The sequence below is a fragment of the Neofelis nebulosa genome, chromosome 2 (assembly GCF_028018385.1).
Source record: "Neofelis nebulosa isolate mNeoNeb1 chromosome 2, mNeoNeb1.pri, whole genome shotgun sequence".
NCBI classification, from domain to species: Eukaryota; Metazoa; Chordata; class Mammalia; order Carnivora; family Felidae; genus Neofelis; species Neofelis nebulosa.
Genome location: NC_080783.1, coordinates 150363669 through 150374802, shown reverse-complemented (window position 1 = coordinate 150374802; position 11134 = coordinate 150363669). Strand labels below are relative to the sequence as shown.

General features: G+C 38.9%; 1 protein-coding gene across 2 annotated transcripts; it reads right to left on the bottom strand.

The window, feature by feature from the left end:
- Positions 1–452: 452 nt before the first annotated feature.
- Positions 453–10902, bottom strand: C2H1orf52 (chromosome 2 C1orf52 homolog). 2 transcript variants are annotated; one of them, XR_009258002.1, is made up of 4 exons: positions 10582–10902; positions 9743–9941; positions 3339–4249; positions 453–713 (listed from the first exon to the last, which is right to left on the bottom strand). XR_009258002.1 is itself a non-coding variant. In XM_058716762.1 (3 exons), exons 1-3 carry the CDS (start codon positions 10855–10857, stop codon positions 4176–4178), a joined length of 549 nt encoding a protein of 182 aa, XP_058572745.1. In that variant the 5' UTR covers positions 10858–10902; the 3' UTR covers positions 453–4175. The 2 variants fall into 2 exon arrangements, 1 of the variants encoding a protein (XP_058572745.1); XM_058716762.1 differs by having other exon boundaries at positions 453–4249.
- Between the last annotated feature and the right edge of the window lie 232 nt (positions 10903–11134).

Here is an 11134-nt window from a genome sequence, read left to right as displayed (position 1 = left end):
AGAGGGCAGATTTTTGGGTTGATGGTAACTCTATTAGCCAGAAACAAAATATAGGAGGTGGTATGGGTTTTGACACCATGTGTTTGGTTTTGGACATACATAATGTGAGTGGCCCTTGAGACTCAAGCAGAGATGTACAATTGGATACACAAATCTAGGGTTTTACAAGAACATTCTGACAAACCATACAGTGTAGGGAACCATCATAGTGTTACTGTGGTAGTCGTGAACTTGGCTGAAATTGTCAAGAACCAGTATAGACAACGAGAAGGCAACAACATAGGCTACACTGGCATTCGAGGGCAACCAGAAGTGAAGGAGCCAGAGAGACCAGAGAGAAGAAATAAAGAAGAGAACCAGGATAACATGGGACCTTACAAGAAACCAAGGGAGTAGTTTCACACCAATTAGGATATTTTGGATGGAAAATGACAAAACTGAACTCAAACTGGTTTAAGTTGTTAAGATTTATTGGCCTATATAACTGGAAACACAGCCTCTGGAGGATCACCCCTAAACCAGAGGGGGAAAATTCAGTTCACCATCACCAATTAGGAGCTATATCGAGTGCCTTCTATGTGCCAGGCATTGTTCTAGTCAATGACAGAACAGGCAGAGTCCCTCTTCTGTGGACTATACATACAAATGCTTCTTGGTATCTTTTTTCTTTTTTTTTCCATTACAATGCAATGCCATGTTTCATAATGGGAAAACTGTGTAAAGAAAAAAGAGAAAGCTTTAGAATTTAATGAAAAGTCCAAAACACTTGCTGGGAATTTACCACTTTTTTTTTTTCTAAGAATGCCTGGAACTTCTGTACTAAGTGATAATGGAGTAGTAAAATAGAGCAGTTCAATATGGACACAAAAACACGAACATCCAAAATACCACCAATGACATATTTTAAAGTCCAGCTATGGTTTTAATTAGTCAAAAATTTGACTTATTCAAAGTTGCTGAGTTTATTCAGATACCTGTAAAAATAACTATATTTTAAAAATATCTCTAGTAGGGCTTTGTATCTGGTGTGGCAACATGTTTTATATGTAGGTCATGTTCAAACCTGCATTAGCCCATTTGTATTTTAATTAAATATATGTAGAGTTGGCAATAAACGAAAATTTCACTCTGCCTTTATATCCAGCTGAGCAGTATTATTCCTCATATCCCTGTCTCTTCTCCTGACGCCTTAGTTCAAGCAGATCCTTACTGCTCTACTGAACTGCTGCAGCTGGTCAGACTCAGTCCCTGCATGTCCTTCCTCCTAATGGCTACCAACGTGACTTTGCTTAAAGATGGACCCTTTGTTCCTAACACAATGCTTTACACCAAGAGGTACTCCATAAACCTTACATGGAATAGGATTGCAGATTCTGAAGCTAACTAAGCATAGTTGTGGGTATATTGCTGTAGCTGGCTGGGTCTATTTTTTCAATTTCCGTAATTTGGAAATGATAAAACCTACCTCATTAGGTTTTTGGAAAATAAAATGCTATGATTCAACTTTGTGAACTCAAAAGCACTACACAGCATTAACGGTTTAAACTAGGAAGTTGCAAGTTTGCAAATAAGTTCCAGTAATATTTGCATTTTAATGGTTAAAAAGCAGTGTCAATTTTTCTCAGTAATGTTCTTCGATTCCAGTTAGAATGTTTTCCACATAACTCCATAATGCTATTCACACATTGAATTTTAAAATATGACCCACAAATGCTTAGTTCTTCTCAAATTTTATCCTTGCACAAAAGAAAGCCATTTATGCCTGATGTGGCTTCACTTCCTTAAAGATGAGGAAACAATCAGGAATATTAAGTGACTTGATTAATCATCACTTGATGATTAAGTGACTAAAAAAAGAAACAACTTGGATAGAGATCCCTTTCCCCTTTTGTTTTTGGCCATATTCTGAAAAGAAACCCAATGAAACACATACGGCAGATTCAGACTGCTCAAAAATATTTAGCCTCCTTCTTCCTAAATTAGAACTACCTTGACCTGTACTCACATCGGTATACATCTCCCAGCCGGTTACGTAATGATCTCACAAGTGTAGCCACTACCTGTCCTGTCTAAAGTATCAATCCCTCTTCTAATAAAGTGGTATTTATTCCTCCCCGCCACCCCAATTCGGTTATCTTCTAGAAGGGGGGCTCAAAGCACCACTAGGGACTGATCTAATGAGCTTTTGTTGTCATAAACAAATCAACGAGAGCTGGGAGTTGAACCAATGGGTGATAAAGAGGTTAGATTTCCAGACAGTGGCTTGCTGGTTTTGTTTTGTTGTTGTATGAGGTGTACCTTCATGCTAGTTTTTAAATCTTGTAGTATTCCAATAGCTTCTTGAGGTATCTGCTCTACTAACACATGTATCCAGACTACAGACTTCTCCAGATCTGGGAATCACAGCCTCAGAATTATAATTCTATTTGTTTAGTTTGGTGTCGTACTGGAGTCATGCTTTATCACTTGATGCCATTCCTTAATATGATACCGTAGCCCTCCAAATTATTCACATACAAAGGCTTTAAACTAAAAATGTCTTGCTTTACAAATTACTTCAATTTTGGGAATCATATAGCTATAAACCTAAAGGATAAGCAGCTATACAATTAGTTTTTTTAAGTATGAGATCTACTGAAGCCATCATACTGTTATGTTCCTTCCTCATTCCACAAAACACCATGGCTAGCATCGTATCTTTTAATGACTTTTACAAATCTTAGTCTACTTAATCCATGTTCTAACTACACGAATTTTATAGCTTTTCAAATACTGGTTTCCAGTATTGAGAAAAACAACTGGACTGGGCTGGGGATTTTTTTTTTTTTTAACTCAAAGACCAAAGTCTTTTTCTCATACACTGAATGTGCAGGTCCTGTAATTAAGTCTTGTCTCTTAAAGGCATTACGAATCATGAAATGACTGATACAATGTAGAACCTCTCCTTTTTATAGTTTAAAATGCTACAAATAAGGGCACTGCATTTTGGACTGTAGAAGTAAAATCAAAGATTATTCATTTCTCGACCACCCCTTGCTTTCTTGTTTATTACTATATGCAAAGCATTAAAATAGGAACCATGTAAAGATGATGCAATAGAAGTAGTGTTGCCAGATAATGCACAAGATACTCAGTTAAATCTGAGTTTCAGATAAAGTTTTAGTGTAAGTTGTCCCAAATATTACACATACAAAAACATGTTGTTACTATAAAATTCAAATTTAACTGGGTATCCTGTATTTTTGTTTGCTACATCTGACAATTCTTTATACAGAATCCTTATCTTCAGCAAACTATTTAACAGGGAAATTAAGGAAAAACCATCACATAAGACTTACATGATAAGGTGCAGTAATACAATCAGGGAAGAGTAAGATCTCCCTACTTACCACAGAGAGTACCTAGAAGAGAGGACAAGTGCAATTCCTTTAGAAGACAACTAAATTTTGAGTGGTGGGTAGGTGGCTTAATTTGATGATTTTGGAAGTCAAGTATCCTGAGTTAAGTCACAAAATCATTGCCCACTCGCTATGGAAACTTGAGTAAGTTAATCTCTATTATAAAATGAAGCCACTAATCTCTGCTTTACCAGGCTGTCTGAAGAGCAGAGAAAAAGCACCCACGAAGCACCTGGAACACAAGAGGCACTCCCTAAATGGTAATACCTACTATTAAAACACCATGTGGCAAAGAGGTTACTTGTCACAGACAAATATTCAAATGTTAATGTTATGCAATAATAGCAATATTGAATAAGTAATTTTATTTCCATGATCTATTTACACTGTACAAACACTGTTGAAAAGCACCCTACAAGTTCACAGTACATTACAATATATTTACTTTAAAAATATATTCCTTTATAAAAGGTTCATAGAACATTGGCATGTCGACATGTGACAAAACTTTCAAAGTATGTCACCAACTCTGTGATAGCAAGAATGCTTCCAAGTGTTGTCAATTTCACAATCACAAATCACCACTTGAGTTTTAAATAAAGTTTTAAATAAAAAAATGAATTCTACAGTGGAAAGTTCCCATAGCAATACTTATTAATTAACATGTACTTTCATGGAGATGTTGTTTCATAATAATTTAAAATATCAACTTAATCTGCCCCAAAAAACCGTTTCAACAAGTTTCGCAGTCCAGAAATTCTTGTGATTTGTCATTTTCTACTTTTTCTTCTTTGTTGGTTCTCCTGGTTCTACTTTGCGCTTTTTAGAAGTATGCTCATCTTTTTCATCATCTTTAAACAGGAAAGGAAAAGTTTCAATCAGTAATTAAAAAAAAAAGTTAAGTATTAAAATTTGATTGACTTTAGACCAAAATCATTATCTTCAACTTATGTTTCTTTCAGTATCCTAATAAAAACCAAAAATTAACTTAGATCTCTGATTTTAAAGTGCAGGTAGAAATAAGAAATTAATTGTAGTGTTATACAAAATTCACAAAGTGACCTGTTAGTGTTGGATTCAGGTACTTTAAAATGAGAAAACCAGATCTGTTCTGAAAAAAAGCTATCCCATATATATTCTACAGCTTATATACTGTATATATTTAAATAATCTACACCTTGTAACAATGGAACACATTCTGCTCTTTTTACCAAGAGTATCGATCCAACCATGACACTGTTTAAGCAGTGATCAGCTGTTCTTTCCTTTCAAATCTGCTTTCTCTCCTCACAGAACAACTCCCTTCTCTATTTACAACCCCCATTCTTATTATTTTGAAATTTAAAAAGCACTCACAGGTAGATGTTTCAATGAAACTGTATTCTCTCTGAACAAATGTGTGGCTTTATTTTAAGAACTCCATTTAGATAGAATACTATGTAGAAGGAATTAATTTTAAAATATACATTTATTTTAAGCACATTACTGAACTCACTGCATTTTTGGCTTTACTTTCTCAATCAACAGATACCGAAAGTTCAACAACTATCATATGGTGGTCTATAAAATATTTTGATGTTGAAAGGGGCCTTTATATGAAAAAACTGGGGAAGCAGGGACACCTGACTGGCTCAGTCAGTAAAGCATACAACTCTTGATCTTGAGATCATGAGTTCAAGCCCCATGTTGGGAGTAGAGCTTACTTAATAAAATAATAATAATAATAATAATAATAAATAAATTTTTTAAAAATAAAAAATTGGGGAAGCTGCTGATATCACACCCTAAACTCCTTATGGAGGAAATACATTTACAACCTTAAGTCTTCAGTTCCCTTCTCCTAACTGTACCATACTCAGAATATCTCCTTTGTTGATGTGGAGAATAATTAGAAACAACTGCAGGTGATTCATCTGCATTCATCTTCAAGCTCAGTATGGTGATGTTATTCCTATATTTCATAAAGCACTTATGGATTTACATATATATATTTATATTATAAGCAGTAAGATAAAATAAAATTAATTGAATCATCATAGGAATTTACAAACGAGGGTTTTAATCAGTACTGTTTATCATATATACACAAAAATAATGTACAAACCAACTGATGTGGCACACAGCTCGAATACTCCAAGGCCTTTGTTTTTTTTTTAATTATTTAATCATCATCATTGCTTGAGATTATTTTCAATAGTATAAAAACCAAAATTACTTTCTAACTCTGCTATAAAATCCACTGTTGACATATTAAAAAGATGATCCTGAGATAGTTCGAAAAATGATTTCCTATCAGTAATTTGAAGAGCTAATGCCACCTAGTGACAAAACAAGGCATTACCTTAAAAACCAGAACAGGAAAAACAAAAGAAACAAAACCACCCTGAAATGTTCATTTATCAAGATTAGTGAGTTTCTAGTCTGTGCCATATACCACAGATGATGCACTAGTAAGGAAACAATTCTTCTATATGGAATTCATGCCACCTGAGGTAAATAAGTTTACATTAATATGAACTTTCTAAATTCTTTAAAAAAAAAAAAAGGAAAGCATTAGCTACTTTAGCTAGGATTTCACGATTAAGTACACGTCAATAAAGCTACAATTAATATCTAAGCCTTAGTGATCTGCATTTCACAATTACCAAACAAGAAGTGCTGGCAAGTAGCAAAACTTGGTGAGTTTTGAATCTTTCCCAGATCTTTCAAAAAAAAAAAAAAAAAAAAAAAAGGGGGGGGGCATCTCGGTGGCTCAGTTAGTGAAGCATCTGACTTCAGCTCAGGTCCTATCTCACAGTTCCTGGGTTTGAGCCCTGCACTGGGCTGTGTGCTGACAGCTGGGAGCCTGGAGCTTGCTTCAGATTCTATGTCTCCCTCTCTCTGCCCCTACCCCAATCACACTCTGTCTCTCTCTCAAAAAATAAACACTGGGACACCTGGGTGGCTCAACTGGTTGGCGCCCAACTTCGGCTCAGGTCATGATCTCAAGGTTTGTGTGTTCGAGCCCCGCGTCAGGCTCTGTGCTTACAGCCTGCTTTGGATTCTGTATCTCTCTCTCTGCCCCTCCCCTTTAGCACTCTCTCTCTCTCTTTCTCTAATATATAAATATTTTAAAAAATTTTAAAAATACAAATAAAATAAATATTTAAAAAAACTTGAAAAAAATCTGGAATAAGTTAACTGGCAAAAAAAGGCTAAAGTCCAAAAAATGAGAAGGAGGGGGCACCTGGCTGGCTCAGTTGGTTAAGTGGTTAAGTGACCAACTCCTGATCTCCACTCAGGTTCTGATTTCCCAGTTGGTGGGATCCAGCATCGTGCTGGGCTCTGCACTGACAGCACAGAGCCGGCCTGGGATTCTCTCTCCCTCTCTCTCTACCCCTCCCCCCACTTTCTCGCTCTCAAATATAAACATTTAAAAAAATGAGAAGGGAAAGTAAAAAGAATTTAATAACCTAAAAATTAAATAATTTCAGAGAATGGAATTTATTAAACAAGATATTTTATAAGTTAAAAAAATACAGGTAAAAAATGATTAATTTTATAGTGACTCTGTGAACATGGTATGGGATTCTGAATGGTTAACCAACATTAGAGTCCAAATTAAAAATTTCAGGATCAGGGCACCTAAGCATCTCAGTCGGTAAGGTGTCCGACTCTTGATCTCGGTTCAGGTCATGATCTCACAGTTCGTGAGATCAAGCCCCTTGACAGGCTCTGTGCTGATAGTGTGGAGCCTGCTTAGGATTCTCTCCCTCTCTCTCTCTCAAAATAAACTTAAAAAAAAAAAAAAAAGATGTCAGGATTATCTTTTAACCTTACGATCCAGGATTAAACTTTTAACCTTATGATTCTGTTGATATTGTATACATATACACTTGCTGTTGGAGGACTATCATATAATCAAAAGAACAGATATCATCTATGGGAATTACAATATTCCCACACCTATCTGAACTCAATACCTAACTGAACTCTGAATTACCTATCTGAACTCAATAAGCAAGCTGGAAAAAAGACAATTCTTTGTTTGTCCTGCTATATAACCCTCACTTTTTCCATACAGGAACAAAGACAGAGCACCAACCTATAGTACCTTGCTTGAATATCAACTTTAGTGGTCTTACTTTCTACAAAACAGCTACAAGCACTACAGCTTACAAAACAGTAAGAGACTAAACCCCAAATTAATGAGGCACCATTTCCATTTAAAGACCTGAATTTTTCTTTTTCTGCCTCTTCCTAGTTGTGCGAATTTGCTTAGGCCAATTCTTTAATCTGAGACTGTTTCCTTGTCTATAAAATAGTAACAATGAATCATGTACCATTTCTGTACTAGGCTGCTAAGGACAATGAATTCTAAAAATTGTGTGAAAGTACCTATTTGCAGCTTGGCATTTTCTAATTTTGTGACTGTGGACAAGTCACATGAAGTTCTCATTTCCATATTTCCCTATGTGGTTTCACAAGGTGTTGTAAGGATTAAACATTATTTATGCAAAAGTGTTTTTATTAATTACATAAAATACCCTATTATGAAGTTTTTTAAATGCCAACTTCATTTTGGCATCTCTAAAAGGTTGCCATTTACTGAAGATATGCCTTCATTAGTGACTTCTAATCCACATTGTGACATCAGTAAAAGAAACAGAAAAGCCAAGTAGAATCAAAACTGAAGAACTACCAGTTATCCTTTCTCTTTTTTTTTTTTTTTTTTTTTTCAACATTTTTTTTATTATTTATTTTTGGGACAGAGAGAGACAGAGCATGAACGGGGGAGGGGCAGAGAGAGAGGGAGACACAGAATCGGAAACAGGCTCCAGGCTCCAAGCCATCAGCCCAGAGCCTGACGCGGGGCTCGAACTCACAGACCACGAGATCGTGACCTGGCTGAAGTCGGACGCTTAACCGACTGCGCCACCCAGGCGCCCCCAGTTATCCTTTCTCTTAAAACACTCTGCCTGGTTGTAAAAGGAGCTAAGTAGCCCTTGATTCATGAAACCATCAGAGATTTGTTTAACTGGCATGCCCTTTCATAAAAATTTAGTATAATCCAACAATTATCCACTGAGTATTAAAAAAAATTTTTTTTCATGTTTATTTATTTTTGAGACAGAGAGACAGAGAGACCTCTGAGCATGAGCAGGGGAGGGGCAGAAAGAGAGGGAGACACAGAATTCCGAAGCAGGTCCAGGCTCTGAGCTCTCAGCACAGAGCCCAATGTGTGATGTGTGGCTCGAACTCACAGACCCAAGAGATCATGACCTGAGCTGAAGTCTAATGCTGAACTGACTGAGCCACCCAGGCTCCCATCCACTGAGTATTTAAAATGTACTATAAACTGTACAGGAACTCCTATTCATAAAGGAGACAGATTTATGAACAAATCATCTCATAAAGAATGGTAAGTACAATCAACAACATTAGCACATACAAGGTACAAAGGAACAAATACTTTGAAGGTGTTGACATTTTTTTCTTTGAATTGGATTTTGAAGGATGAATGAGTTTACCAGCCAAAGGTAAGGAGGGAGGGAAGAACATTCCAGACTAATGTGCAACATATACTGAAAGGCATGGAACCGTAAGATAGCATGGTCTATTCAGTTTTCAATTTTAAGATCTTGAAGTGCTAGAAAAAGCACTACTCGAAATACAGATAGAGAGAAAGGCAGGGCCATCAGAAGGCTTTGACTCTATGCTATTTATTGGTGAAGGGTTTTAAGCAGGTGAGTTACATAATCAGATAGGACTTTTAGAAAGTGATCACTAGCTGCAGTGTGAAGGATGGAATTTGAGAGGTGGTTTGGGTAAAAGTCTGTAAGCAGAGATTACTGTGGTTACTTACACTCTAAGTAAGAGATGAAATTATGATACCATAAACAACTAAGTCATTATCTTCCTATTACCACGCAGGGATACTCAATTAAACTCACTTTGTCACACTAATTTTGGCTTCAAATCACGACTGCTTTAATATAAAATGAAGCCTTCAGCGCTTCAAAGCTGCAATCACAAGAAAGAATCCATGCATTAACTGACTCTGTTGTAATAAGACACCATAAATCACATATACTATTGGTTGGGATATTAGGGATTTTGCTTCAAAGCCTGAATAACATGATCTTTTTCTAAAACACAGTAAATACTACTGGTTGAGCTTTCAGAGACTTCACTTCCAAGCCGAATATATAGGATTTTTCTCAAAAATACAGCAAAAAATTATAATCGTACACCATAATTAATTTGTTAAACCGCTACACTTAAATTTCACTCATTAAATGTCTCCTTTTAAAACTCATCACAAGGACCAAAAGGTATTATCACAGGAGTCTGACTCGCCTTACCTGATTCCACTGTCTCCTCCCCTTCAGGCAGGAGCCTAGCTTTCTTAGCGTTCTGTGGGGCATCATCACCATTGTCCTCATATATGTTAGACCATTTTATTGCCATATCCAGCTCTGGAGGGGGAGGTTTCTTCTCAGTAGTGTAGGTCTCCGGAGGTGGTACATAGTTTGACTTCCATATTTTGAATTCCTTTGGAGGCTGTTAAGCAAACACATTAAGACGCACCGTGACGAACCGAGGTTCCTACAATCCGTATGGGCACATGCACCTCCCTGCCGTTCGCTTATTGTTCAGGCTGACTTTTTTTTTTCTTAAGGTTTAAAGACACATTTTTTTTTCCATCAAAATCACAATACTGTTAAGTGAAAGTCAAAGGGTTCCCTATATGAATAAAGCTAATAACTTTTAATTACCAAAGAAGAATCCAGTCTCAGAGATACTACGGCAAGGCTGACCCCTTCAGGAGGTTGCAGCAGACACTGTCTTGGAGGCAGCACCGCAGGCACTTCGGCGTCAAAGGGAAGGGGTCTCGGGGAGAAGCTGCAGCGGGGGGGGCGGGGGAGTCACCACCGTTAGTCCTCGCAGCGCGGGGTCGGGGCACCGAGCGCGGAGGTTGGGTCTCCTCACAAGGGGGCGGGGGCTGCGGGTCGGTCCGACACCCACCAGGCTGGGGAAGGGGACCCGGGCTCCCCAGGGCTGGAGGTGGGAGGGGGCGGTGCGGCAACCCGCAGGAGGTGACTGCGTGTGGGGGAACAAACTGCCGGTCCCCAGGAGAGGGCTCAGGAGGAAGGGGGCGGAGGCCGGGACTACGACCGGGAAATCGGGTCGGGAACCTCACCTCCTCAGGCGCCTTAACGACGTGCCTCTCCCAGTCTATCTGTTTGTTGAGCGGATTGTAGAGAAAGGCCGGGCGAGTCACGCTCCGGAATAGTTCGTCGGGTCCCGGCAGCCTCTTCTCCTCCTTGTTCCCACAGCCTCCCGCCGACTTCGCAGGATCTGGGGCCCTGCGACTTGTTTCTTCCGGCTCGCTGTTATCCTCCTCACCCGAGGAGCCTGAGCTGCTGCTCCCATAAGCCGCGAAATAGCTCAGAGGGTCCTTCTCCTCGGCCGCCATGACGGCTGCGAGCGACGACTGTGGGCTCCGCCGGAAACCGGAAGCTGCTCCAAGGGCCCGCCCCACGGCTGGCTCCGCCCCAAGTCTCGCAGAGGAGTTCGGGGCCTGCGCCCCCCAGCGGCTACGACGCGTTCCTGCTTCTCGGCCAGGGTCTTAGGATGGAGGCGGGGCGCGCACATTGCCGAGCAGGGTCTGCTTATGCTCCTTCCCGAGGAACCCTGAGAAGAGGCAGGTCCTGAACCAGTGGTCCCAACAAAGCTCTCAGCTTTCAATAAGA